The following is a 26,576-nucleotide window of genomic DNA, read 5'->3' as shown; positions in this document are numbered from 1 at the left end:
TGCACCAGGCTGGTCCTTTGTTGCTGGTGGTACACACTTGGTGTCTTCCTAAACTTTGCCCAGTGGACACTATAACACCTAAAGCCTGGGATCGTAAGTCATGTACTCAAATGGAAATTGTTTTATTACTTTTCCTCCCTTAGGACTGTATTGCTTTGTATGAGAAATTGAGAACGGGTCTACTTTTGAATTAAAAAGTATTACTTACCTGAAAACTGAACGTGATACATTCTTGAAACTGTACTTAACTGCAACAAAAAAAGATCCTTTTGGTTCTAGAAATAAAGTAACAAAGTATATTTTCTGATACATAAAACATTGGCCTGGAGTTAGTCATTGAGTGTGTGCCTCATTTCTTGACTGTGTTTGTACACAAATGCTTAGCACTACCCTCTGATAAGCCTAACTGCTCGACCATACTGCCACAAAAGAGAACATTAGTGTTATCTACTTGAGCCTCTGGACTCTGTGCACCCTATACCTTACTTTGGTATAGTATATACAGAGCTGGCTTCCTACACTTGCAGTGACCAATGTACAGCACATGCATTAAAATGGCTTTCCTGGTCACATACTATGCCTGTGAATCGAGAAAGACATAGTAGGGGCGTATCTGCTCATGCACTGTTAAGGGGACATGTCACACAGGCTGTACGGCATGTTGTGTTTTCACTTTTGTCTGCACCAAGACACGCAGCATCCAATGGCAGGTGCTTGGTGAGTTGGTCCCTGAGGGTGGCACAATTCGAGCTGCAGCCCTTAGGGACCCTGTTTAGTACCACATGCCCTAGGTTCCAGGGGTACCATTTACTAGGTACTTACAGTGGGTGCTAAATATTTTGCCAATTGGGGAACAATTACTGTACAGTTTTGGGGAAATAAATCTCTCAGTGGGGATCTGGTTAGCAGGAACCCAGTGCACTTTCAGTCAAAATTAAACCAGAAACTAGGCTAAAAGTTGCAGGGTGACCATGTCAAAAAAAGCGCTTTCCTACACTCCAGCAGACATTACAGTTTGCATGATTGATAGTGTTAAGCCATGCGGGTGTAAGATAGGGGTGAAACAGGATTTTATAAAGGTTCCTTTCCCCTGGCATGGCTAGAAACGTTATTGCTTTCTAGGTTTCATGCCAGTGGTCTGTGTCAAGGGACAATTGATTTCTACCCCTCTAAACAGTCCACCATGTTACCACAGATTGTCCCCAGAACACAACGTTCTATTACAACAAGAAGTGCAATCGCTACTACTAAAACAAGAAATAGAATTGGTCACACATTCTCTTCAAGGAGCAGGAGTATACTCACTATACTTCCTTATCCCCAAAAAGGATGGCACTCTCAGGCCCATCCTAGATCTCTGATCTCTGAATCTATACATCCTGTCACAACACTTTCACATGGTAACTCTGCAGAACATCATTCCACAACTACAGAAACAAGATTACATGACTTCTTTAGACCTCAAAGATGCTTATTTCCATATACCCATCCACCCAGCTCACAGAAAGTACCTCAGGTTCGTCATAGCAGGAAAATATTATCAGTTCATATTTCTGAAATTCGGTATAATAACAGCTCCAAGAGTGTTCACAAAATGTCTAGCAGTGGTGGCAGGCTACCTAAGAAAGCAACACATTCATGTATTTCCGTATCTAGATGATTGGCATTGTATAAAATTGCTTGATTTTATTAGCTGCCAACAACACACTCAGCACGTAAAGGAGACCCTACATACCCTCAATTACCAGAAATCTCACCTTCAACTAGAACAAATTCAACCTTACCTAGGTGCTATTTTAAATACGCAAAAAGCCCTAGCATAGCCAAATACACAAAGGATGCAGACTTTCCAAAATCTCATACCACAAATAGAGCCGACTCAACAATACACTATCACATTTATCATGAGAATTCTAGGAATGATGGATCTTGCATAGCAATAGTACGCATGCAAGACTCAATATGAGGTCTTTACAACAATGCCTCTCACAACAATGGTCTGAGGCACAGGGTCAATTGCAAGATCTAGTGTTGGTGGACCACCAAATGCACACGTCCCTTCAATGGTGGAATCTTAGCAATTTAATGAAGTGGCGGTCGTTTCAAGACCCTGTGCCTCAGACCACTGTAACAACAGATGCATAAATGATAGGTTGCGGAGCTCATCTCAACAACCTTACCATTCAAGGGGAATGGGACTCCAAACAAAGACATTTTCACATTTAGAATTATTAGCTGTGTTCCTTGCCCTAAAAGCATTTCAACCCCTTCTCAAACACAAGAACGTTCTGATGAAAACAGACAATATGACGACCATGTATTACCTGAAGAAACAAGGCGGGACAAATTCATCTCAACTGTCCCTTTTAGCCCAGACAATATGGAAATTGGCAATTCACAATCACATTCATCTATTGGCAGAATACATTCCAGGAATAAACAATCAGCTAGCGGATCTCCTAAGCAGGACCCACCAACAGACACACAAATGGGAGATTCACTTTCAGGTACTCCAAAAGTACTTTTAAAAGTGGGGAACACCAGAAATAGACTTATTTGCAACAAGTGAAAACGCAAAATGCCAAAACTTCGCATCCAGACACCCACATCCCCTATCCAAGAGCAATGCTCTGTGAATCAGTTGGTCAGGGATATTTGCTTACGTTGTCCCCACCCTCCCACTCCTTCCCTTTCTGGTCAACAAACTACATCAGACATCTCTCACCATGATACTCCTAGCCCCAACGTGGGCACAACAACATTGGTACACCACACTCCTAGACCGGTCAGTAATACCTCACTCCAAACTTCCAAACAGACTGGATTTGTCAACACTAAACAAAGGTCAAATCAGGCATCCAAACCCCAGTGCTCTCAACCTAGCGATTTGGCTCCTGAAGTCTTGGAGTTTGGATACCTAAAACCTCCATTAGAAAGCATGGAAATGCTCAAGCAGGCACGTAAACCTACCACTAGACAATGTTTTGCTAACAAATGGAAAGGATTTGTTTACTACTGTCAATCTAAAAATACTGATCCACTTACAGCATCAATTCAAGTTACTGCATGCTATCTACTTCATTTGCAGAAAGAAAATCTAGCTTTCTCATCCATTAAAATCCATCTTACTGCAATATCAGCATACTTGCAGCCTATTCAACACACCTCTCTATTCAGAGTTCCAGTTATAAAAGCCTTCATGAAAGGATTGAAACATATTTTTCCACCTAGAACGCCACCTGTTGCTACTTGGAATCTAAATATTGTACTCACCAGACTTTAGGTCCCACCTTTTGAACCCATGCATTCTTGTGAGATTCAGTTTTTAACATGGAAGGTCGCCTTCCTAGTAGCTATTACTTCATTACAAAGAGTTAGTGAAATACAAGCGTTCACTCTTGAGAAACCTTTTTTTCCAAGAGCAGAAACATGAAGTTGTACTTAGAACAAATCCCAAATTTCTGCCAAAAGTGGTATCACCTTTTCACATAAACCAAACAGTGGAATTGCCAGTCTTCTTCCCACAGCCAGACTCGGTTGCAGAAAGAGCCCTTCATACTCTCGACCTCAAAAGAGCTCTAATGTACTATATAGATAGAACTAAAGAATTTAGGAAAACAAAACAACTTTTTGTTGCTTTTCAGCATCCATAAAAAGGCAATCCTATCTCTGAACAAGGATTAGCAAGATGGATTGTTAAATGCATCCAAACATGTAACATTAAGGCGAAAAGACCTATTTTGATCACACCTAGAGCACATTCCACTAGAGTGAAAGGTGCATCTATGGCATCCATCAAAGGGTTCTGCAGGCCTGCCATTGCAGCCTGCGTAAAACAGGTGCATGCACCGGTTTTCACTGTAGGTCACTACACCGGTTCACTATAAATCACCCCTATGGTAGGCCTTCTCAGCCCAGAGGGCTGGGTGCAGGTACCTGTGTGTGAGGACACCCCTGCACTAGCAGAGGTGCCCCACAAACTCCAGATCCATTTTCCTGGACTATGTGATTTCGGGGACGCCATTTTATGCGCGTACTGGGCATAGGTCACTACCTATGTTCAGCTACATAATGGTAACTCCAGACATGGGCATGTTTGGTATCAAACAATGTTGGACTCATACCCCAATACTGTTGCAAGTATTGGAAGTATGATTCCATGCACTCTGGGGGCTCCTTAGAGGACCCCCAGCATTGCCACCAACAGTCTTAGCGGGTTTTGTGGACAGACCTGCTGCTGCCACCCCTCAGTCGGGTGTCTGCCCTCCTGCTGCTTGATCTGATGAAGCCCAGGAAGGCAGAACAAAGGATTTCCTTTGGGAGAGGGAGGTAACACCCTCTCCCTTTGGAAATAGGTGTGACTGGTTTGGGAGAGGAATCCTCCCCAAGCCACCGGTTTACTTTGAAGGGCACATTTGGTGGTCTCTGTGCAGAAACCAGTCAACACTTGGTCAGGGACCCCAGTCCCTGCTCTGGTGCGAAACTGTACAATGGAAAGGGGAGTGACCACTCCCCTGTCCATAACCACCCCAGGAGTGGTGCCAAGAGCACCTGCAGAGGGTCCCTGGGTTCTGCCATCTTGTTTCCAAGATTGGCAGGGAACTCTGGGAGCATCCGAGCTGCAGTGCTGACCTGTTCCTCATCACTGTCGACCAACTCCTGCATCCACAGCTGGGTGGGTAGTAGATCCTACTCCTCCTGGACTCCACTGTGACTCTTGGAGTTGGTCCCCTCTCTCCACAGATCTTCTTTCTTCAGGAATTCATTGCTGGTTTTCTTGCAGTCTTGTCTGGGTGTCTTCTTTTTCTTCTTTACCTCCTTTTGGGTGGTTTGGGCAACACCCGTGTTTTACTCCTTCATTCCTGGTCGCTGAGGTGTACTATGTTACTCACCCCTGTGGTTTTCTAGTACTCCCATCTATACATTTTACTTACTTAGGTGGGGGTACCTTATTTGCATTCCATTTTTTTAGTATATGGTTTGTGCTCCCTGTAGGGTCACTATTGGTTATTGCTGTTTGCATTGTTTTCTAACTTTTTTTATACCTGTTTCTGATTACTAGTCTACATATTTAATTTATCACTTACCACCTAAGGGTGGGTTACCTGTCTAGTATTTTGTGGTGATTTATTCCAAAAATAAAGTACCTTTATTTTTGTACAACTGAGTGTTTTCTTTCAGGTGTGCAAGTAATGTGACTGAAGTGGTATTGCATGAGCTTTGCATGTCTCCTAGAAAAGCCTTGGCTGCTCATCCACAGCTACCTCTAGAGAGCCTGGCTTCTAGACACTGCGTACACTTCACTAAAAGGGGATACCTGGTATAAGGTGTAAGTACCTTAGGTACCGACCACACACCAGGCCAGCTTCCTACAAGTTGTTTAACAGTGCAGTCAAAATAGGGAGGAGTTGGGGCACAAAGTTTTTATGAAAAAAGTGCAGTGAATCTATCGGGGCCTGGCTCCTTCGAAGGTTGTAGTTGCTCAATGGCCCTCAGTATCTCAGCCACACTGATAGATTCCTTTAGAGTTGCTTGAAACCTTTAGGGACATTTTGGGTAGAGAAACCTAATCTAGGTAGGGAGCCCGTACCATTTGAGTATTGTGGTTAGCAGTATATAGTGTCTGATAGTGTGCATGGGAACGCTGAGGTTTGCATTCAGTTGTGTAGCTTATGGTGCTCATTTTATCCCTAATCTCTCCATTGTGTCTTCTAACCTCATAAGCCCTTAATGTATGTGCCAACAAAGTACCTGCTTTATTTTCCGCTTTATGATAACGTGCCCACAATCTAGTTATTTGTTTCATCTAGCCCTAGGGTATAGGGGCTGTACCTGTATGACAGCCCCCTTCCACCAGGTCTTGTGGGATGGGGTCTTTCTATGTTGGTTTGCCTGCTGTTTTAGCTATGCTGCTAGGGTAGCTTTGGCATGCATATGTTTAAGTCATGCTTCCATTGGATAATGGTTCCCCAATAACTGCCTTTAGGGCATGCCCCCTGTGTCATTAAGGGTGAGATATTTTGTACCTTTCTGTCAAACTTTGCCTTACACTACTGGATCTCTTAATAGAGAGATGTTCAGGATCAGAGCATTCCGATGGGGCCTGTGTCAGCCATTGTAGGACAGTTTCCACAGGACTATGGTCAGAAAATGTGTGAGGGAGAGGATCAGCCTTTTTAAGTTATTGTTCTAGTCCATGTCTACCAAGACCAGATAGGTTCTGGCTTATATGCAGTTTGCTGTGAAATATTGAGAGTAGTCTGTTAAAGGTCATGTGGTGCCAGGCATCGATCAAGCCTAGGTCATTTACTAGTGCTTTTTCCTAGATCAACAGTTCTGGGGTCCCGCCATGATGTTGTGGGGATCTTTCGTGGTCCACATTCAAGACTATTAAAATCTTCAGTTATCGGGGTGGCCATGGTAAAGTGAGTAATGATTTGGAGAGTATGATTTAGGAGCCTTTCTTTGTCTAAGTTGGGGCATGTAATGCTGATAAGGTAATTGGCTGCTCTCCCAGAGGCTCTTCACCACCACCCATAGCCTATGCTTATCAGCTTTATAGTCTTGCTCTGTAAATGAGCTTTTGGGCTGATGAGTATTTCTATGGCAGCTCTTTTGGCTGAGGCTTTTGCATCTTATTGGATAGGGAAGAGATGGGACCTCCACCTGGACCTGGCCATTCGGAGGAGGTGGGACTCTTGTAAGAATCAGTTGATCAAAGCTCTCCCTATATGTTAAGCAGTTTGGACTGGTTATTGAGCTCTTTGTCATTGTATGCCACGACTTTCAGTGTTGTACACCTACTAGCCATTGTAACATATCTGTGTAGTTGTCTGCCCCTTCCCCGGGTATAGAGAGATGTCTTAGAGTTTAATGGATTCTCTCCTGTTTTTTCTGCCCCCACCCCACCCAGGAGGCATTGAGTGATCCATTTTAAGCACATTGTAAAAAGAATATAGGCCTTATCAACACCTCAGAAGATCTCAGCTTCCCGCCCACGTCCTCCAACCCTACCAAAAAAAGAGAGCTAATGAGTTCTGACTCAACGGGGGGTACCAAATTAAGTCTCAGCATCAGTAGGAGTCCTCGCTCCATTTGGGTGGTAGGGCAGATGATCTTCCTTTCTGCCATTGTTGCAGTCTTCGAAGATGCTCCAGTAGTCAGACCCTGCTGGTTTAGATCTCTGCTGCACTAAACCGGGGACCCCTGGAGCATCTTCTAACTGTTTGGCACCCCACTTTGTTGGGCTGCAGCTCCTTTCGGTTGTGTGTCAGTTTGTCTTCCTCTTTTTCTGATTGCAGTCCCAGGATCTGCTTGTCCTCCTAAGAGAGCCTCTGGCTCAGAAGCGGCCCTCTGATGGGAAAAGTATGCAAAATGGGAGCCGCAATTTATATTTTATGTTCTGATAGATACTTCTAGCTGTGGATTAATAGCCTTTAAACTATCCCTATGCTCCAGATTGGATGTGGACGCTTTGAAACAGCATTGCTTCTCTGCACTGGTACAACTCAAGGTGGTTAATAATAACAGATATAACTAAGAACAAGATACAATATAATGCCAGTGGCACTGTCTCTGCCACGGAGCTGCCCTCCAGGGCTTCATCACCTTTCCAGCTATCATTGAGATCATGGAAATTATGATGACGACAATGTGTACAAGGATTAAAAGGAGGCCAATGGGATGGACATGACCCCGAATACTGAGTTGGTTCCTCCTGAACTAGCAACCGAAAAAACTGCTCTTATTGCTAGGATGATAAGATATGCAGCAGAGATATTGGACTTACAACATATTTATGTGGAAATTAAAATAAAAGTGCTTACAGAGGTTTTGCAGCCTAAACAAGCTTTCACTAAACCTTAACTGCTGTTTAATGAGGCCCTAACCAACACATTCATGGGCACCTGCTCTAAGCATTGTTGTTGCCTACCTGTTAACAGCCAGGGGCCACAGGCCTGCACTAGGCTGCCTTGTATTTTTGAGGCAACATCCTACATTATAACGTCTGCTGATACAAGCTTCCACCAGCAAGGTGAAGCCCAATTCACTCCCTACAAGCACCACCTGACAAAGTTGAAAACAATAGACATGCCAAAAAACGAAACACATTACAAGACCTGCAGGTCTAGTGACTTAAGTAATTTACTCAACCTAACTAATGCGCTTGACTGATAAAGTTGTCTCATATTGTCTGATTCTAGGCAAATATTTTATTTCACAGTCCCCTTTTTCTTCATTATGATACACAAGAGCCACTTCAAATATGTGAGTTCAGCATGTCTGCTGTATACAAATCTCTATTGTTTGTTTTAATAGCCTAGACTTTTGTGACATGTACAATAAAAATGTATCTACATATATGGTGCACATGACGCCTAACTTGCCACTTAGTTCACTAATAGTATTGTCACCAGAGCGGAGGCATGAATATTTCTCCATTGATATTTAAACAATCTTAATAAATATATTCCTAAAGCATGATGTGGTAGCACACTATTTTTTACAGATATTTTCCATTGAAATACCATACAAACCTGTTCACTGCCGTGCAGTTTTACTGATAAAACTATTTAGCATACAAATAATGTGTGAAATTCAATTTTCAGCAAGTATTTATCTTTTTCACATCACCAAGTAAAGAAATGTGATTTGGTTTGATCCTATTAAATTCTTTGTTTCCATTTCACATCAGAATTACAAAAAAGTGCTTTCCTAATTACTGAAATGTATTTTGAAATATTTGTACAGATCATTTACCAGATATTTAAATGTTGCATACCTTTCACAGTTGTCAAACTCATCCACTTTTTAAATTAACAGAGCACCTGTTCTTCCCCACCTGGAGCTCTCTCTCGCAAATCAGGCCAGTAGGCCATAAAAATTGCTCATCCTGATAAAATCTCATTCACCAGTGTGAGTGGGTGAATAGATTTCAAGAAGCATGACAGAGGCATTCAGTACACAGATCAGCCAGTCTAGCACTTAAGTCTCAATTCTAGCTGCCAGCTTAAGTGATATACACACATGATCTTTGATACATCGCTAGTTCCTACCGGCAGTCCTTGAAGAATTTCAGGTCTCCTGGTCTCACTCCATCTAAGAGTGTCATGATGTAGTCTAATATGTAATTCGATCTGGCCTGTGTACTACTGATTGCTTGGACTGAGCAGTTGGCCCTAGTATGGTGCTTCATTACCACGCTTGGATCCACAGAATTTTCTTGGGATGTGCAGGCATTCCTTAAGGATATGCTTTTGGATGGATCTAAACTCTTTGGAGAAAAGGCTGATTCTGCCTTAGAAATCTTCAAAGAAAGCTGAGCCCTGGCATATTCCTTGGTTCTCGCACCTCGTGCCAGGCAGTTTCCTCTTAAATTGATTTTGTTTCGGAGGTACTCCATTGCTAACCCAGTCAAGTATGAGCTGGGGATGCTGATTAAGCAGGCACCGTACAGGCAGTCCGGGACAGCGTCCTTCCCAGTCCCCTAACCCTGCGACATCAGCCTCAAAATCACTTTAGTTCAATCCTAATGGTGCACAATCATCCCGTAGGAGGCAGGATCAGACATTTCCTACAAGGGTGGCATAATATAATATCCGACAGATGAGTCCTTCAGATTGTTCCTTCAGAACGTTCAACAGGCCTGTGACCTGCCATGGCTCTCCTACCCACTGTATCGTCCGCCCATCTCATAGTGGCTTTTAGAGGAGCATCTGTCCCTCTTGTTACTTGAAGTTCTTGTTCTCGTTCTCCTGGGCAAAGGGTCTTCTGAGAGGGTACAATACCCTGAAATAGACAGATTGTTACAGCCATCTCTTGATGGGTTGTTCTCTGCATCAAGATCTGCTACATATTGGCTAAAAAGAACCCTCCTAAGAGCTTGTGGGCCCATTCCACCAGGAGCACGGTGTTACTACGGGGTTAGAATGGCGGGCCTGTCATGGACATCTGCCAAGCTGCTACATGGGTGTCCCTCCACATGTTTACGAAGCACTACTGTTTGGATGGCCAGGTCCATCGGGACAGGCATTTTGCTCTTTTGGTCCTTCAGTACTTCCTGTTTTGAGCTGTTCGCAGACCCACCTCCAGGGAAGCATTGCTTTGGTCTCTATTCTAAGGTGAAGAATCTGTGTTGTTAGAGATCTCTGTCAAATGTACAAATATCTTCAGCAATATTTTTTCTGGTGGAGACCCTAACCACAGATTCCTCACTGATCTTCCCCATTCTCCGAAATGGGCTCTTAACCCTAACATACTGTTAGATGATACACAGTGGCGAAACACTCGGTCTAACATGGCTCTGCGTTTTTGGTGTGGGAATAGTCACAAAAGTAACTGATGCTGGTGGGCCGGGGTGTCACTGATATAAGCCTACGAACGTCACTTCTGATGCGGATGATGCTGTTGCGGAGTGGAGTAATGCCATCTACTAGTGCACAGAGGTACTGCCCAAGATATTCCGGATCTAGTCTGATGCATGGGAAATATTAAAAGGTGAGGAATCTGCAGAAAGCGTTACTGTAGAAGTAACTTGTTCTTCCAGCCCTTGCCTCTCCTTCTCCAAGTTATGAAAAATATGAGGAGGGACCAGTCCCAAGTCATTCTAGTGGCTGTGCATTGGGCAGAGGATTGTGGTACATGGAACTTCAGATCATGAGCATCTGTCCTCTCATCAGGCTACCTCTGCAAGCAGATCTGTTGCAGCAGCAGGATAGGGTCCTGCATCCAAGCAGTACACACCACACCTCCATGCTTGGAGATTGAACGTCAGCAATTGACTATTTTTGAGCTTCCTCCCAAAGAAGTCATCTTTGCAGCTGGGCATCATTTAATTGTTGTTGAGACAAATTTGTGGTTTGCTGAGGCACCCGCCAGCTTGACCCACTTCAGGCCAAGGTTTACAGAGTGTTGTTTTTTTCCCAAAGCCTTTCCTTTGGACACAGTTAAGGGGTACTTGTCAGCTCTTTGGCACTGTTGTGGTTGCCAAATCAGCCTAGTTGGTTCCCATCACCTGTTGTGATGAGGTTGTTAGAAGGTTTAGAATATATATTTCCTTCTTCTCTGTTCGTTATGCCCCATTGGGCTTTAAATTTGGTTCTCACATTCCTTATGCATATCTCTTCTATACAGCTTCTGAACCTCAAGACAGCCTTCCTTGTAGCCATAACATCAGTACAACGGGTGAGTGAACCTTCTAGCTCTCTCTGTGAACCTGCCATACACCATGTTATACCCAGACATGCAGGGTTTTGAGAACCCAAGCCTCCTTTCTTCTGAACGTGGTGACTCTTTTTAGTGTTAACAAACTATCATCCTTCTGATGCTGGTAGCGCCCCACCAGCCCCTTCAGGAGGATGAGCGACTCCATAGATTGGGTCAAAATGAGCCCTTAGTTTTTACATCAATAATACCAGAGAACACCAGGTGGACAATGAGCTATTTATTGTATTCGCCGTGGCGAAGAAGGGCAGGGCAGTGCTGAGGAGGGCTAACTCACCTGGATCGTGCACTTCATAAAAATCTGCTATGCTTTGGCAAAAAACGGCCCGCCGAAGTACACATTCCACCAGCGACTAGGTTGCAACTGCTGTGTTGTCACGCAGAGATCCTTTTGACATGATCTCTATTTGCATATTTGTGTATGTGCATCTGGTAACTGCTTCCCAGCTCTCTTTACCTTCCTATAGGCTGTGTCCAAGGCAATGAAATCACTTGTGTTTTTTTCTAGGATATCATCGAAGCGATCTATGAGGTATTTTGGCAGTTGGCGTCTAGTACACTGCTAGGGTTGTCTCTCATGTGGATGCTGTTGCAGTTAGATCTATTTTCAAAGTCCTCACAACTTTCTTGGAGCAAGATGTATTGGTCTTCAAGTTGAAAGATCGGCTGCAGTAGAATTTTTTACTCCCTTGAGTGCCTGATGACGGACGTTTTGGTTTGGGCAACCCTCCCTCCTAGATCTGTGATGTTATACTGTAGGTACTGCTGAAGATCAGTTTTGACCCCTTTGATTTTCTCTTTAGGTTCTTGAAAAACCTGACTGAGGTGATCCCTGCTGATTGTCTGTGGCTGGTCAAAGTGTGCTTCGAAGGTTCCTCCTCCCTGAGTGTGGGAGCGTCGTCCTATTTCATTATATTGTTATGAGAGGCCTGTTGGAGGGTGATCTTAATATTGAAGTCCTTCTTGTCCTCCCTTACAGACCGCCCTTCCATTACCACCATCTGCAAGGGGGTTACTCTTGCTACAGATATGTGGTGGGAAATGGATTTCCAGGCGAGTGTCCCGTGTTGCAGTGGTGTACCATTGTATGTCTGAGTCAATCTAGGAATGCGTATTGTGGCAGGCCTCAGCTAGAGAGCCAAAACTCCAAGGTGTGTAAGGCACAGAGTGCAGCTGTATTTCAAGTCACAGATGGGGGTGCACTTGGGGCTGAATTCTTTCTCCCTCCAGCCATGTTGTCAATGCCTTGCCAATTGTCACTGGGGCATTCTCCATGCCCCTTGCCTCGTGTTCCTGGATTCACCAGTAGGACACCCTGCCGTGTTCACCCCTGCTGGCACGCCAGGTGGGTTCCATCGCTGGGGCCATATGTGGCATGGTCACAGCCACTGCTGTCCCTCTTCCCAGCAGGGGCAAGGGGACTCATACCTTCCCTTGCCAGTGCCTTCCCCAGTAGGCCTCTAACCTGCATGGTCAATCATTCAATCATCATTTATATAGGGCGGCTTATCACCCTGGGGGTCTCAAGGTTCTAGCTGGGGGACGCAGGTCAGTCGAAGAGCCAGGTCTTGAGTTCCTTTCTGAACTGAGCCAGCGATAGGGACTGCCCAAGTTGTAACGGCATTGTGTACCAAGTCTGCGCTGCAAGGTTGCAGGAGGATTTTCCTCTAGCCGTGCTCTTCTGGATCCTGGGGATGGTAGGGAGGGCCAGTTGCGCTGAGTGTAGTTGCTTACAGGGGTTGTAGAAGGAGAGGCGGTGATTGAGGAAGGCAGGTCCAATGTTGTGGAGGGCCTTGTAAGAGTAGGCGAGGAGTTTGCAAGTGATGTGTTTATTGACAGGAAACCAGTGCAGGTCTCTCAGGTAGGTGGAGATGTGGCTGTGGCGGGGGATGTCCAGGATCAGTCTGGCTGCAGCGTTCTGTATTCTCTGGAGTCTTGATTGAAGTTTCTTGTTGATTCTGGCATGGAGTGCATTGCTGTAGTCGAGTATACTGCTGACGACTTCTTGGGTGACTTCTTCTTGCACCAATGGGGATCCACCTGAAGATCTTCTGTAGCAGGCGAAGGATGTGGAAGCATGAGGAGGAGACGGAGTTGACTTAGCGGGCCATGGACAGTGATGTTGAGAATGATGCAAAGGTTGCGGGCCAGTTCAGAGGCTGCTTGGCCACCAGGACTTTTCCCAGGCAGAAGTGGCAGGGCCCAGGATGAGTATCTTTGTCTTGTCTAGGTTGAACTTGAGGCAGTTGTACCTCATTCAGTCAGCGATTGCCTTCGTACTGTTGTGAAAGTTCTTTTTGGCTATTGATGGTTCGTTCGTGAGGGAGAGAATGAGCTGTGTGTCATCCGCGTATGAGACTATGTTGAGCCTGTGGTGTTTGACGATCTCGGCGAGCGGGGTCATGTAGATGTTGAAGAGAGTGGGGCTCAGGGAGGAGCCCAGGGGAACTCCGCATCTGGTTTCCGTTGGCTTCCAGGTGAAAGGTTTGGAGCCAGACTCCCTGGGTCCAGCTGGTGAGGAAGACGCAGATCCACTCAAGGGCTCGGCCGTGGATGCTTGTGTCATGTAGTCTAGTGCACAAGGTGGTGTGGGAGACAGTGTTGAAGGGGGAGGAGAAGTTGAGAGCAGCTGTCTTGCCACGGTGCACTAGGGTGCGGATGTCATCCGTAGCTGCGAGGAGTGTGGTATTGGTGCTGTGGTTGCTCCTAAATCCAGATTGGGAGGAGTTGAGGATGTGGTTGGCTTCGATGAACTTGGTGAGCTATCCGTTGATCGCTTTTTCGATTACCTTGGCTAGAAAAGAGAGCAGTGAGATTGGTCCGAAGTTTATAGGCTCCATTGGGTCTGCAGAAGGTTTCTTCAGTAGAGGGTTTATCTCTGTGTGTTTTCAGGTGTCCGGGAAGGAGGTGGTTTCAATGTAGCGGTTGATGGAATGGCATAGTTTGGGTGCAATGATGGCACTGGCTTGATTAAAGATGTGGTGGGGGCATGGGTCCGAGGGTGCCTCAGAGTGGGTGGTATTCATGAGCTTCAGGGTGTCTTCCGGGGTGAGAAGAGTCCAGTGCTCCAAGACTGGTTGGTGGTAGGCATGCATGGTGATGCTGGTGGGTGGGTGGAGGTGGTAGCGGGCATTTGCTTGCAAATCCTTCTTAGATGTCCTGAATTTTCTGGTGGAAGAAGGTGGCAAAGCTGTCACAGAGGTCCTGGGAGGGGTAGGATCTCTGTGGTGTCCTTGTCAGGTTTAGTGAATTCCTTGACCATAGTGAAAAGTTACTTGCTGTTGTGCATGTTGGTGTTGATTCTATCCTGAATGGCTGATTTCTAGTTGATCTGATGAGCCAGTGGTGTGATATGACGGTGTCTTTGAAGGCTTTTGTGGTCTGTTGAGCTCTTCCTGCGATGGTCCCCCAGCCACTGGTTCTCCTGTGACATTGTGGCAGATTCCCAAAATCCCCCGCAGGGTCTGACCTATCCACCTCATTTGTGAGTGCTCTATGATGGCTGCTGGTGAGCAGCTACACTCTCAGGATCACAGGCACCTCACCTTGCGGCCACCATCTTGAAAACCTGGAAGACTCCGTCATCAATCCCCAGCTGCAGCATCCTGTCAGCAGTCTTGGCCCCTTTCTCTGTGGAGGACCTGGTTACTCCCCTATACTCGACTGGCCAAGATTCCCCTTGGGGCCAGCATGGTCCAGCAGAGCCTATGGTGGGGGAATTCATCAGAACTGGTGGGGGGCAGTTCAGAGACTACAGATCTTCCATCTTAAGGGTTTGTCCACACTCCCACGCCTCAAACATTGAATCCCATTATTATTATAGATATAAATCTGATTACAGCAAACGTGTGCTTCACTGTATCAACCCACTTTGTTATGGCCTAGTAGAAAGAATACCTGTATAAGATGATTGGAATAAGAGATATAAAAGCTGCAGACAGACATTAAAAGATTCCCTACATCTTGTCCAAGTAGCAATTTACTTTTTCTGTTAGCAACCAGCTACTTCTCCCATCACACATTAACAGTATCTTTGCCTTTGAACCTTTATAGTGCTCAGCTTCTTTCTGGCTAGTTTTGCGCTATACATATACCACATACATACAGTGTCCAAGCAAAGATAGTTAAGGTACAATCCTAAGAATGTATTTTCATCGTACTGAAAGTGCCATTTCATATTTGAATGAAGCATTGGCAAGATCAGTCTGGGTTTAATGGCAGGAAGCTTTCAGCATTAGTATAGTAGAGTAACAAACAGGAGGTAGCCAGCAGGAGTAGTCAGAGTGGGCTATTGTTGTAAAGAAGTACCAAACATCCAATAGCAGTAGGTGTGAGAATAAATATTCCACTGGGCTGAGTCAAGATTTGATTGACGAACTCACAAGCCAATGACTGTAAGAGACACTTAAAGAAAGCCAGTGGTTGAAAAGAAGGGACCCAAAGCCCACTCTATGTACATTGTAAGTAATAGGTCTTTTTGACAGCTGCACTTTCAATACCCGAACCTCAAAATAAACTGATGATGAGAGTGGAGCCTTAGAGTATGAGGGCATGGGTGGGCAATCCATGCATGTCCTGTCAGCTAAAATTGCAGTTAAATTTGCACTCTTTGAATGTATTCTGTTCCAAAGTGTGGTGGTTGGAATATATTTGCTGTCTACATGATAAGGCTTGTTATATAATTGTTATTTAACTATCATCAGTGTAACAGAGCAATTTCACTAATATGTACTGATCATGCTTTTTTTGACTTTGATCAACAAATAGGCCAGACACCTGTTTTCAGTGGACGTTCTGGAAAACAGCTGAAGCGACGTCACAGTGGTCAGCGTGGAATGCTGCTTGATGATTGGTCTCGAATTGTGAAAAATCTGAATGTATCCTCTTCAGTGAATCAAGCATCTCGGCTGATAGATGGTAGTGAGCCATGCTGGCAATCCTCCGGCTCACAGGGAAAGGCAAGTTTCAACGCTGCATGCGTAAGAGGTTTTCATTTAGTTTTGTTGGTTCCATGTCAATACAGCAGTTCTTCCAGCAAATTTGAACTAACTTACTAATAAACTAATCTTTAGTCTTAAAAGTCTTTTTAGAAATACACTGTCTTTGCTTGTTTGTGATGGGTCATGCTTTTTGTGATGTTTTGTAAGGAAATACATCTCTGAAATATACATTTTCACAAACGTAAAGTGGTTTGGTTTGTCCATTTTCCTCAATAGGTGACCTTTTGTATCAACTTAAGGTGCAGCACCAGAGGTCAGGAGAGCATAGCCAATACATTCAAGGGTCTGAAATATTTGCTGTTTCAAAGCTACGCAAAGAATTTCACCTCTGTTTTAAAGAAGACGCTTTGTGTGTCTCAAAATGGAGATAGGCTGCTGAGACAGATTGCTCTTTTCTTTGAAATATGCACTGGTTTGAGTTTGCACATCATCTTTGTATGACTAAAAAGTGAGAAACGTTAAAGGTTTTTACATGGTTAATTTGAAATGTAACGTCGGATAAATGGATGGGGAGAATTCAGTAAAACATTTCTCCATTTATTGTGAATTCAAAGGTAATAACAATGATTTTTTATATTTAACTCTACAACTGTAATACTCTCAAATCTTCGTTGAATGATATAGCATTTCTGATAACCCCCTAAAATGGAATGCATGTTTCTGGTGGATATCTCTACCAGCAGGTTCTTTATTGTTTAATATCGCCAGATGCCAAACTGTATTTGGACATTTTGCAGTAGCTGTCATGCATCCGTAGTGCTCAGCTCTGTCTCTGCATTGGATGCCACCCCAGACACAACATCATATGAGCCATACCAGGTCCATGCTGTGCATTCTTTTTTTCCATGCCCTTTGATGCAGATCTGAACCAGCTCTCTGTGGAATAATTTATAAAAATGCATATAAAGTGCAATGCTATGCAGGATGTCACCACTTAGGTTGATATCAGTGTTCAAGCCCTTTTGCTCTTAGTAGGAAAATGGCTTCCTGTTGCAGTTACCCACCCCCTTTTTGCCTGATATTGATGCTGACTTGACTGAGAAGTGTGCTGGGACCCTGCTAACCAGGCCCCCGCACAAGTGTTCTTTCACTAAAAACATACAGTTGTTTCCACAATTGGCACACAGATAAGTCCCTTGTAAAAGGTACCAGTGATACCAAGGGCCCTTTGACCAGGGAAGGTCCCTGAGGGCTGCAGCATGTGTTGTTCCACCCTAAAGGGCCCCTCACCCAACACATGCACTCTGCCATTGCAGATTGTGTGTGTTGGTGAGGAGAAAAAGGCAAAGTCGACATGGCATCCCCCTCAGGATGCCAAGCACACAAAATACTGCCTGTGGCATAGGTAAGTCACCCCTCTAGCAGGCCTTAAAGCCCTAAGGCAGGGTGCATTATACCACAGCTGAGGGCATAGCTGCATGACCAATATGCCCCTACAATGTCTAAGTCCATTCTTAGACATTGTAAGTACAGTGTGGCCATATTAAGTATATGGTCTGGGAGTTTGTCAAAACGAACTCCACAGCTCCATAATGGCTACACTGAATACAGGGAAGTTTGGTATCAAACGTCTCAGAATAATAAACCCACACTGATGCCAGTGCTGGATTTATTACAAAATGCACACAGAAGGCATCTTAGAGATGCCCTCTGTATTTTACCCAATCCTTCACTGCAGGACTGACTGGTTTGTGCCAGCCTGCCACTGAGGGACGAGTTTCTGATCTCCTGAGGTGAGGGCATTTGTGCTCTCTGAGGCCAGAAACAAAGCCTGCACTGGGTGGGGGTGCTTCACACCTCCCCCTGCAGGAATTGTAACACCTAGCAGTGTTGTTACAGCGCCCCAGGGCATCCCAGTTAGTGGAGATGCCTGCCCCTCTGTACACAGCTCTGGAGATAACACGGAGTCACCACCCTCCAGTCAGGACAGCCCCTAAGGTGTCCTGAGGTGACCTCTGCCTTAGGAAATCCTCCATCTTGTTTTGGAGGATTCTCGCTAATAGGATTAGTAATGTGCCCCCCTCCCCACAGCGAGGAGGCACAAAGAGGGTGTAGCCACCCTCAAGGGCAAAAGCTATTGGCTACTGCCCCCCAGACCTAAATACACCCTAAATATAGTATTTGGGGGCGACCCTGAACCCAGGAAATCAGATTCCTGCAACCTCCAACAAAAAAAACTGCTGACCTGAAACCCCCGCAGAGACGACAGCTGACTTGGCCTCATCCCTACTGGCCTGTCTCCAGACTCAAAGAACCTGCACAGCTATGCATCCAGTGACACCAGCCACCTCTGAGGACTCAGAGGACTGACCTGCACCTGCAGGACCAAGAACCTCCCAAGGACAGCGGCTCTGCCCAGAAAAAGCAACAAAATTGAAACAAAGAAGCAACTTTAAAGAGGCTCTCACTTCCCGCCATACGTGTGAGTCTTCACACTGTACACCCGACACCCCCGGCTCGAGTCCAGGACAACCAGCACCGCAGAGAGGACTCCCAGGTGACTCCAACGAAGTGGGCACCCTGAGTCGACCTCCCTGCACCCCCACTGCGACGCCTGCATAGAGAGTCCAGAGGCTCCCCCTGACCGCGACTGCCTGGTCACAAAGGAACCCGACGCCTGGAAGAAGCACTGCACCAGCAGCCCCCAAGACCGAGAGGAACCACCTACTAGTGCAGGAGTGACCGGCAGGCGGCCCTCAATCTAGCCCAGTCGGTAGCTAGCCCGAGAAACCCCACTGTGCCCTGTCTGCATCGTTAGAGTGACCCCCGGGTCCCTCCATTGTTTTCAATAGCAAACCTGATGCCTACTTTGCACACTGCACCCGGCTGCCCCTGTGCCTCTGAGGGTGTGTTTTGTGTGCCCCCCCCTGCTCTACAAAACCCCCCTGGTCTGCTACCCGAGGCCGCAGGTACTTGCCTGCTAGCAGACTGGAGCCAGAGCACCCCTGTTCTTCATAGGCCTCTATGTGTTTTGGGCTCTCCTTTGATTTCTGCACCTGACTGGCCCTGTGTTGCTGGTGCTGTGGCTTTGGGGTTGCCTTGAACCCCTGATGGTGGGCTGCCTATGCCCAGGAGACTAACTGTGTAAGTGCTTTACTTACCTGAAAAACTAACCAATACTTACCTCCTCCAGGAACTGTTGATTTTTGCAGTGTCCACTTCTAAAATATCTTATTGCCATTTTAACCAAGATTTTGTGTACTACTGTTTTAAATCACATTTCTATCCTTACCTGTGTGAAGTACCTTGCATTTTATGTACTTACCTAAAATCTTGAATCACGTGGTTCTAAAATAAATTAAGAAAATATATTTTTCTATCTAAAAACTATTGGCCCGGCGTTAAGTCTTTGAGTGTGTGTTCCTCATTTATTGCCTGTGTGTGTACAACAAATGCTTAACACTACCCTTTGATAAGCCTACTGCTCGACCACACTACCACAAAATAGAGCATTAGTATTATCTAATTTTGCCACTATCAACCTCTAAGGGGAACCCTTGGACTATGTGCACACTGTCACTTTGAGATAGTATATACAGAGCCAACTCCCTACAGTCGACATCACTAACTGAAGAACTGACAGGGATTATTGTTCTGACGACAGGGTCTTTTTTTATACATTCTGCTATCCTGGATTTAAGTTTTCCTCCTGCGTTTCCGGATCTGCTGGTCACTCCCTTCATGCAGATGCTCTTCTGTGACACCTTTTTTTCCCTCTGGCGCTCCTTTGGGCCCCGTAGAGCCAGTGGGATCACTGAATAGGAAATCACCTATGTGTCCTTTCCTGGCACTCTTCCTTGCCTACCAGTAGCTCCTCCACCAGTTCCAATTCTGGTACTGATAACGGTTTTGAGATCTATACCTCAAACAAGGCCTATTAATGCACCTGAGGACTAATGCTCAGAGTTTAGTTAGAGGATGCCCAGCACAAGAATTAATCACAGTTTAGACCATCGCCCAGAGATACATAGTGGCAAAAGATGGACAACATGTTCAGAATAGGCTCTGATCACATTGAGATGCCTCACATAATGCCACACAATGACAATGACAGCAGTGAGGAAGACAATTTGCTGCCTCATGTCAAAGGAAACGCAACTGACTATTCGGTCCTTTTAAATGCGAGTGCTCTGACCCTTCTCTGAAGTGGAACTGAAATGCAGAAGTAGCGTCTTTCATATCGGTCCTTAATATGGCAGCAGAGGTACTGCAACTGCTACTACCAGTGGAGGAAAACAAAGCAAACTTCCTGATGAAGATCTTTGAACATGCAACCTCGATCTCTGAGCCCTTGATCCCGTGCACTGATGTGATTTCTTTAGCTTCCAAACCCTTTAACATGGATCTGGAGCTCTGCGGTTTCAAATTGTAAACAGTGTATCTGATAGAGACTTGTAGTTGCAGATTTGTCACCTTAGAATTTCACCCAGGCATCAGACTGGATCTGGAGATTTTGTTTAAAGTAATACACTTGCTAGCCGTCAGGTGAAGTCTGTTGACTCTGCAGGTGTTGTTGGAGTCGGGTTCACCGTGATGAAGTCGCTGTCAGTTCTTTTCTTCTTCGCAAGCCTATGCGCACATCCAGAGAGAGCTACCCTCAGTCATTTTTTTGGACTGACTTCAGCCATTTTTTTGAGTTTTTTTGACACTTTTTCAGTACGTCGAGGATGTCACGTAAGACCGGTTTCAAGCCGTGTGGCTCCTGTTACTGCATGATGTCGGTGATGGATCTGCACCTAGTGTGCTTATAGTGTCTGGAGCGCAACCACAACCTGAAATCGTTCTCCGAGTACCCGGCCATGAACTCGAAAGCTTTGACAGAGCGGTCCCTAAAGCTTCCGATGGCCCAGTGTTCGGTTCCGCGTTGCTTCTGGTCTCGTTTGTTTGAGAGGAAAGTCACGAGACCGCTCGTGGAGTCATCACCACTCTTCTTCACCCCACTCTTAAGTCCTCAGGACATTTGAGTCACAAGAAGAAGAAAAACAAACTTTCTTCGACTTCACCCTGTCGCTCGGACAATGTGACCCGGTAAGAGTGTCGATGCTGTAGGCCTCTGTCCTCGGAGCCTGCTTCTGGATCGGCTCCATGCCTCCCCGAGTTTCCAGGACCTGGAGCTGCACCTGCCCAATCAAGGAGTATCATGATGCCATACGCCTCATTTTTGGGCAGACCGACTCTCCTGCTGCACCTTCGAGCTCAGTAGGGTCAGATGGGCCCCCTTAGGTTCCATACCGGCGGCTCCAGCCCTAGCCCTAGCTTCTGAGGCCCCCACAGGATCCATTATCAGATCCGTGCTGATGCCGGTCATGCTATTGTGACCTTTCACAGTGCCGGAAAAGACGCTGATGCTTCAGTCGTCAGTTGGGCCCACAGTTGTCGACCCCATGCTTATATCCGACTCTGACCTGGAGCCTCAATGACGTCGCTCTTCGCCAATTCCATCTTCGATGGGGCCTTCATTCCCCACGTTTGATTCTGACCCTTATTCTTATGGGTACGGGTACAGGGACAGTGTGGAGGGGTCACTGGCCCATTTAGAATTCCAGCTGGAAAACCCAGAGTACTGGGCACAGGAATTGGGCGACGCTAGAAGTCTGGATACCTCTCCTGACGCTGGTATGCTTTCTCCCCCTACCGTGCTTATGGAGGAGGGAGTGTCGTATTCCTTGGTGGTGAGAATGGTGCCTGAAGTCCTCTGCCTTGAGCTACCTTCTGCAGCAGTGAGGACTAGCCTCCTGCCTGAGGTGCTTCAGCCTGGGGCTTCCACCTCAGTACCCCTTTTACCATTTAACAAAGCCCTCACTGATGTCCTCTTCAGTACTTAGTCCAAACCTAGGACAGGGGCTCTTGTGAACAGGACAATCGCCCACTGCCATCGGCCTGTGCCGAACGTCCCTAAATTCCTGACCCAACACCCTACGCCTGAGAGTCTTGTCATCCAGGCTTCTTCTTCATCAGGTGCATTCCTTTCCGCTCCCCCCGATAGAGAATCAAAGAGACTGGATCAAATTGGGAAGAAATTGTTCTTTTCCTCCAGTCTGGCATTGCGGTCTGTGAACAAAGCATGACTTTTGGACCACTGTACCCATAATTTATGGGTTACGGTTGCGCTGGTGCTGCTGGAGGTCCCGGAGGAGGCCTGGGCCGCTCTCTCTTAAGCCGTTGCTGATGAGAGAGATGCAGCCAAGTTCACAATATGTTGTGGGCTGGACACGACCGACTCACTGGGTAGATCAGTTGTGCTGAAAGTGGCCTTACGGCACCACGCCTGGTTGAGGACGCCTGGCTTTTCGAGGGATGTCCTGCAATCACTCATGGACATGCCCTTTGATGGCACCGATCTCTTCAGAGACGAAACGGACTCAGCGCTTGAGCCCTTTAAGGAGTCCTGGGCTACTTCTTGGTCCCTTTGCCTCACAGCTGCTACTCACTCCCTGAGTCCACTTTTCGCCTCTTGTGTGGCTACAGCGTTCCTTTCCCACCAGCCACTGAGCTGCACATGCAGACAAGCCTCTGAGTGGCTGCAGACGGGGGATCCAACGTGCTCGTGGATCAGGGACCCTGTGAAAGGGAAATCTTTCCAGCATGGTCCAGATCTCTGAGGTGGTTTTTGACTCACAATTGGGTCAAAGGTAGATCCCTTTCCCATCCTCAACCAGATCTCACAGTAGTGACACATGCTTCACTGCTGGGATGTGGCAGCCACATGGGGGAGGCAGAAATCAGAGCCCTCTGGTCTCTGGTGTAGTCTGGGCTCCACATCAATCTTCTGGAGCTCAGGGCGATCAGGCTTGCATTAAAAGCATCCCTTCTTTCCCTCCAAGGGAAAGTGGTGCAGGTGTTCACTGACAACACCACCGCCATGTGGTACTGCAGCAAGCAGGGCGGAGTGGTGTTGTGGACCCTTTGATGAGAGGCTTTTCGTCTCTGGACATGGCTGGAACATCAGAGCATATCCCTAGTGGTTCAACATCAGACGAGCTCTTTGAATGCCAGAGGAGACTAACTCAGCCATCGATGCAGGGTTTATCATGAATGGCATCTCCCTCCGGAGGTGGCACACGGTCTCTTTAAGCAGTGGGGAGAGCCTTGGTTAAATCTGTTTACTTCAGCAGAGAGCGCAAAATGTCAGCTGTTTTGCTTGTTGTAGTTTCCAAGGTGGCACTCGCTCGCCAACGCCTTTCTTCTCGAGTGGAACCCAGGCCTCTATAACACCCCCCTGCCATTACCACTTCTGTCCAGAGTTCTGTAGAAGATCAAGAACGGCTGGGACCAAGAAATCCTTGTGGCTCTGGACTAGACAAGAAGATTATGGTATCCTGAGCTTCTGAGCGTGGCCATCGATCCTCCGATCAGACTGCACCTTCAGGAGGATCTTCTGTCGCAGCAGCAGAGGGGATGGTCCTTCGCATGAATCTCTCCAGTCTCCGTCTCCTTGCGTGGAGATTGAGCAGCGGCAATTGACAGCTTTCAGCATTCCCCCCAAAGTCTGCAATGTTATCTTGGCAGCCAGGTGTTCCTCCACCAAAACGGTATACGCCTGTCATTTGAATACATTTGTGGCATAGTGCACAGACAAGTTTGTTAATACCCTTTCTGCACCCCTGTCAGAGGTTCTACTGTACATCCTCTCTCATGCCCAGCAGGGCTCTGCTTTGGGCACCCTTAAAGGTAACTGTCTGCCAAATCAACCCGCCTTGTTCAAATCTCCCATTTTTGGGAGGTTTCTTTAGAGATTCATCCACATGTTTCTCCCTAAGCTGTTCATAATGCCCCAGTGAGTTTCGAACCTGGTACTTACATACCTCATGTGTGCTCCTTTTGAGCCACTACATAATTCTCCTTTGCAGCTCCTCACACTGAAATCTGCTTTCCTTATTGCCATCACCCCTGCCTTCTGAGTGAGTGAGTTACAAGCTCTTTCTTCAAAGCCACCATTTCTGTCTGTCCATCCTGACAAAGTGGTGCTTCGTACCAGGGCCTCCTTCCTTCTTAAGATTATTACTCCTTTTCATATAGGCCAGTTCATCACTTTGCCTACTTTTTACATATCCCCACATCCTTCTCATGAAGGAGAGAGACTCCACTGCCTGGATCCAAAAAGAGAGTTGCTGTTCTACCTCAGTCATACAAAAGATTTTTGGGTCGATGATCAGCTCTCGGCTATATGGGTGCAAAGAAAGGATGAGTGGTGCAGAAGCGGACCATCTCTTGCTGGGTTGTCCTCAAGATGTGGTACGCTTTGGCAAAGAAGAAACCCCCTGAACGCTTGCATGCTTATTTCACCAGAGCAACTGCTACAACCACAGTGTTGGCACACAGAGGTACAGTCCTGGACATCTGCCAGGCAGCAACACGGGCGTCTCTGCACACGTTCACAAAGCATTATTGCCTGGTCCCCAGAAACCGCTAATTTGTCCAATTGGTCCTGCAGGACTTTCTAGTCTGATCTTGGTTCGTAGCCCGCCGCTGAGGATGGTATTGCTTAGGTATCTATTCTAAGTAAAGGAATCTGCAACTAAAAGTTTCCATCAGATGAACAGTTACTTTTGTAACAAATTATCTGGTAGAGACATTCTAGTTGCAGATTCCTTACTGACCCAAACATCCTTCCTGCTCTACTGACTGATTTCTAGAGACAGACTCTCTTTTCAGGGCCCTCGTTCTGGTGCTCCTATCTTAGTATTCTTCATGGCTCTGCGCTACTGGTATGGAAAGTCATGAAAAGAAACTGATGTCAGTGCACCGGGTGGGGCCTGTCTACGACCGCGACATTATCACGGCGAACATGATGCCAGTGACGCATGTGGAGCGGACTGACGCTACCCTAGACTACAGAAAGCAGTTGTTGGCCGTGGACTCACCAAAGGCATGTTTGTGGTGTTTGGCCTTTGGACACAGCTTTAAGGTCGAGTGACAAGTGTGCTGCCCTGCGCCACAATGCAGTTCGAACTGGGAGGTGAAACTCTACATTTGCGACACAAGTAGAAATTGCTGTGGAAGTATAGGTCCCACTCTCTCTATACCTCTTGTGCCTTATCAAGGCCCCAGTCTGTAGGGGAGCCATGTGAAAAATCCACATGCAATACAGTCACTCATAGACCGCCTCTGGACAACAGCTGAACGCCTGATATCTTTGGGTTACACCATCAACTAGCCAAAGTTCTCCCTGAGCCCCAGAAAGAGAATCCCATTCATTGGTTCAATTCTAACATTCAAAGCCTTTCCTCAATGGCAGTGAGTCTGGAACATTCAAGGCGTGAACTCTGTTTTGGGATCATTCCTGGGTTCAGGTGAGGCTTCTTGGCCTCCTGACCTTGTGTATTCTCCATGTCCCAAGTGGTACATGCAGGTCCTGCAATGCACTCTCGGCTCTTAGTTGGCCCATCATGAAGGCTGCATCTCTGGCTTAATTCAGACCTCACAAAGGGGATACCTTAATATCTGCAGTGGTGGCTGTTAGACACCAACCTGACATGCATCAGGCCACCCTAACTTTCCCACCCGCAGTTCACGGGGGTGACTGCCACATTGCTGCTGAGTTGTTACATCTGGAGGAGATGGAGAACAGAGGCTTCTGGTGTCAGGCAGAAAGCTAGTTCAGTATTAGTTGTCTGGAGCTTTGGGTGACTAATCTGGTCCTGAAAGCATTACTTACATCCATCAAAGGGAGGATTGTACAGTTCCTCACAGCCAGCATGACTGCTGTATGGTAAGGCAACAAGCAGTGCAGTATGGGGGCTTGGATAGCTAACTACCTTCATAGTCCTGAATACGAGAGTAGAGAAGCTGAGAATGCGTCTCCTGGACCATGATTGACATCTCCATCCAAGGTGCTGCAGAGTATTTGATCAGTGCCGTACTTCCTGACTAGATCTATACACCACTGTTAAGTATCTCATTCTGGCTAGAATGGAAGGGCAGACTCCTGTATGCCTTTCCTCTGCTACCTCATCTGCCTCATGTTCGGAGGAGGATCAAGACAAACTGGGACCAAGTCATTCTCATCTCACCGGATTGGGCCAAGAGAGTGCGGTACCTTATGCCTCATTGACTGTTTTTCCTCTGATTCGCTTAGGATTCCTTTTCAGCCACTGGACAGGGGCCTGCATCTTAGTTTCTACAGCCAGTTGTCCTTGCAGCCAGTCTCCCTTTCTCAAAGTATGTCCATGTTGGATTTGGGACAATTTGTCACTTGGTGTGGTGCCCAGCAAGGCTTTGCGGTGGGCATAGTGAATGGTTATTACTCAACCCTTTTGACCTTTTTCTGTTTACCTCACCAACCACCAGAAGTGATGCATTGTAGAAAAGGTTTGACTCAGATCTTTCTTCTAAACCACTCATTAAGCTATA

At 46.4% G+C, this 26,576-nt stretch overlaps 1 protein-coding gene across 4 annotated transcripts in view; it reads left to right on the top strand.

Moving 5' to 3' along the window:
- Nucleotides 1-26,576, top strand: part of HERC2 (HECT and RLD domain containing E3 ubiquitin protein ligase 2) — a 1,448,528-nt gene that overhangs the window by 797,775 nt on the left and 624,177 nt on the right. For 3 of the 4 annotated variants that reach the window (XM_069204283.1, XM_069204285.1, XM_069204282.1), the window contains exon 53: nucleotides 15,991-16,202. In XM_069204283.1, the coding sequence (XP_069060384.1) occupies nucleotides 15,991-16,202 (212 nt within the window). The remainder of the gene's footprint in view (nucleotides 1-15,990; nucleotides 16,203-26,576) is intronic. The other variant, XM_069204284.1, reaches the window with a different exon arrangement.

The sequence above is a fragment of the Pleurodeles waltl genome, chromosome 8, assembly GCF_031143425.1.
Source record: "Pleurodeles waltl isolate 20211129_DDA chromosome 8, aPleWal1.hap1.20221129, whole genome shotgun sequence".
NCBI classification, from domain to species: domain Eukaryota; kingdom Metazoa; phylum Chordata; class Amphibia; order Caudata; family Salamandridae; genus Pleurodeles; species Pleurodeles waltl.
Note: the sequence above shows the minus strand (reverse complement) of the source record. Positions and strands in the feature narration are given on the sequence as shown.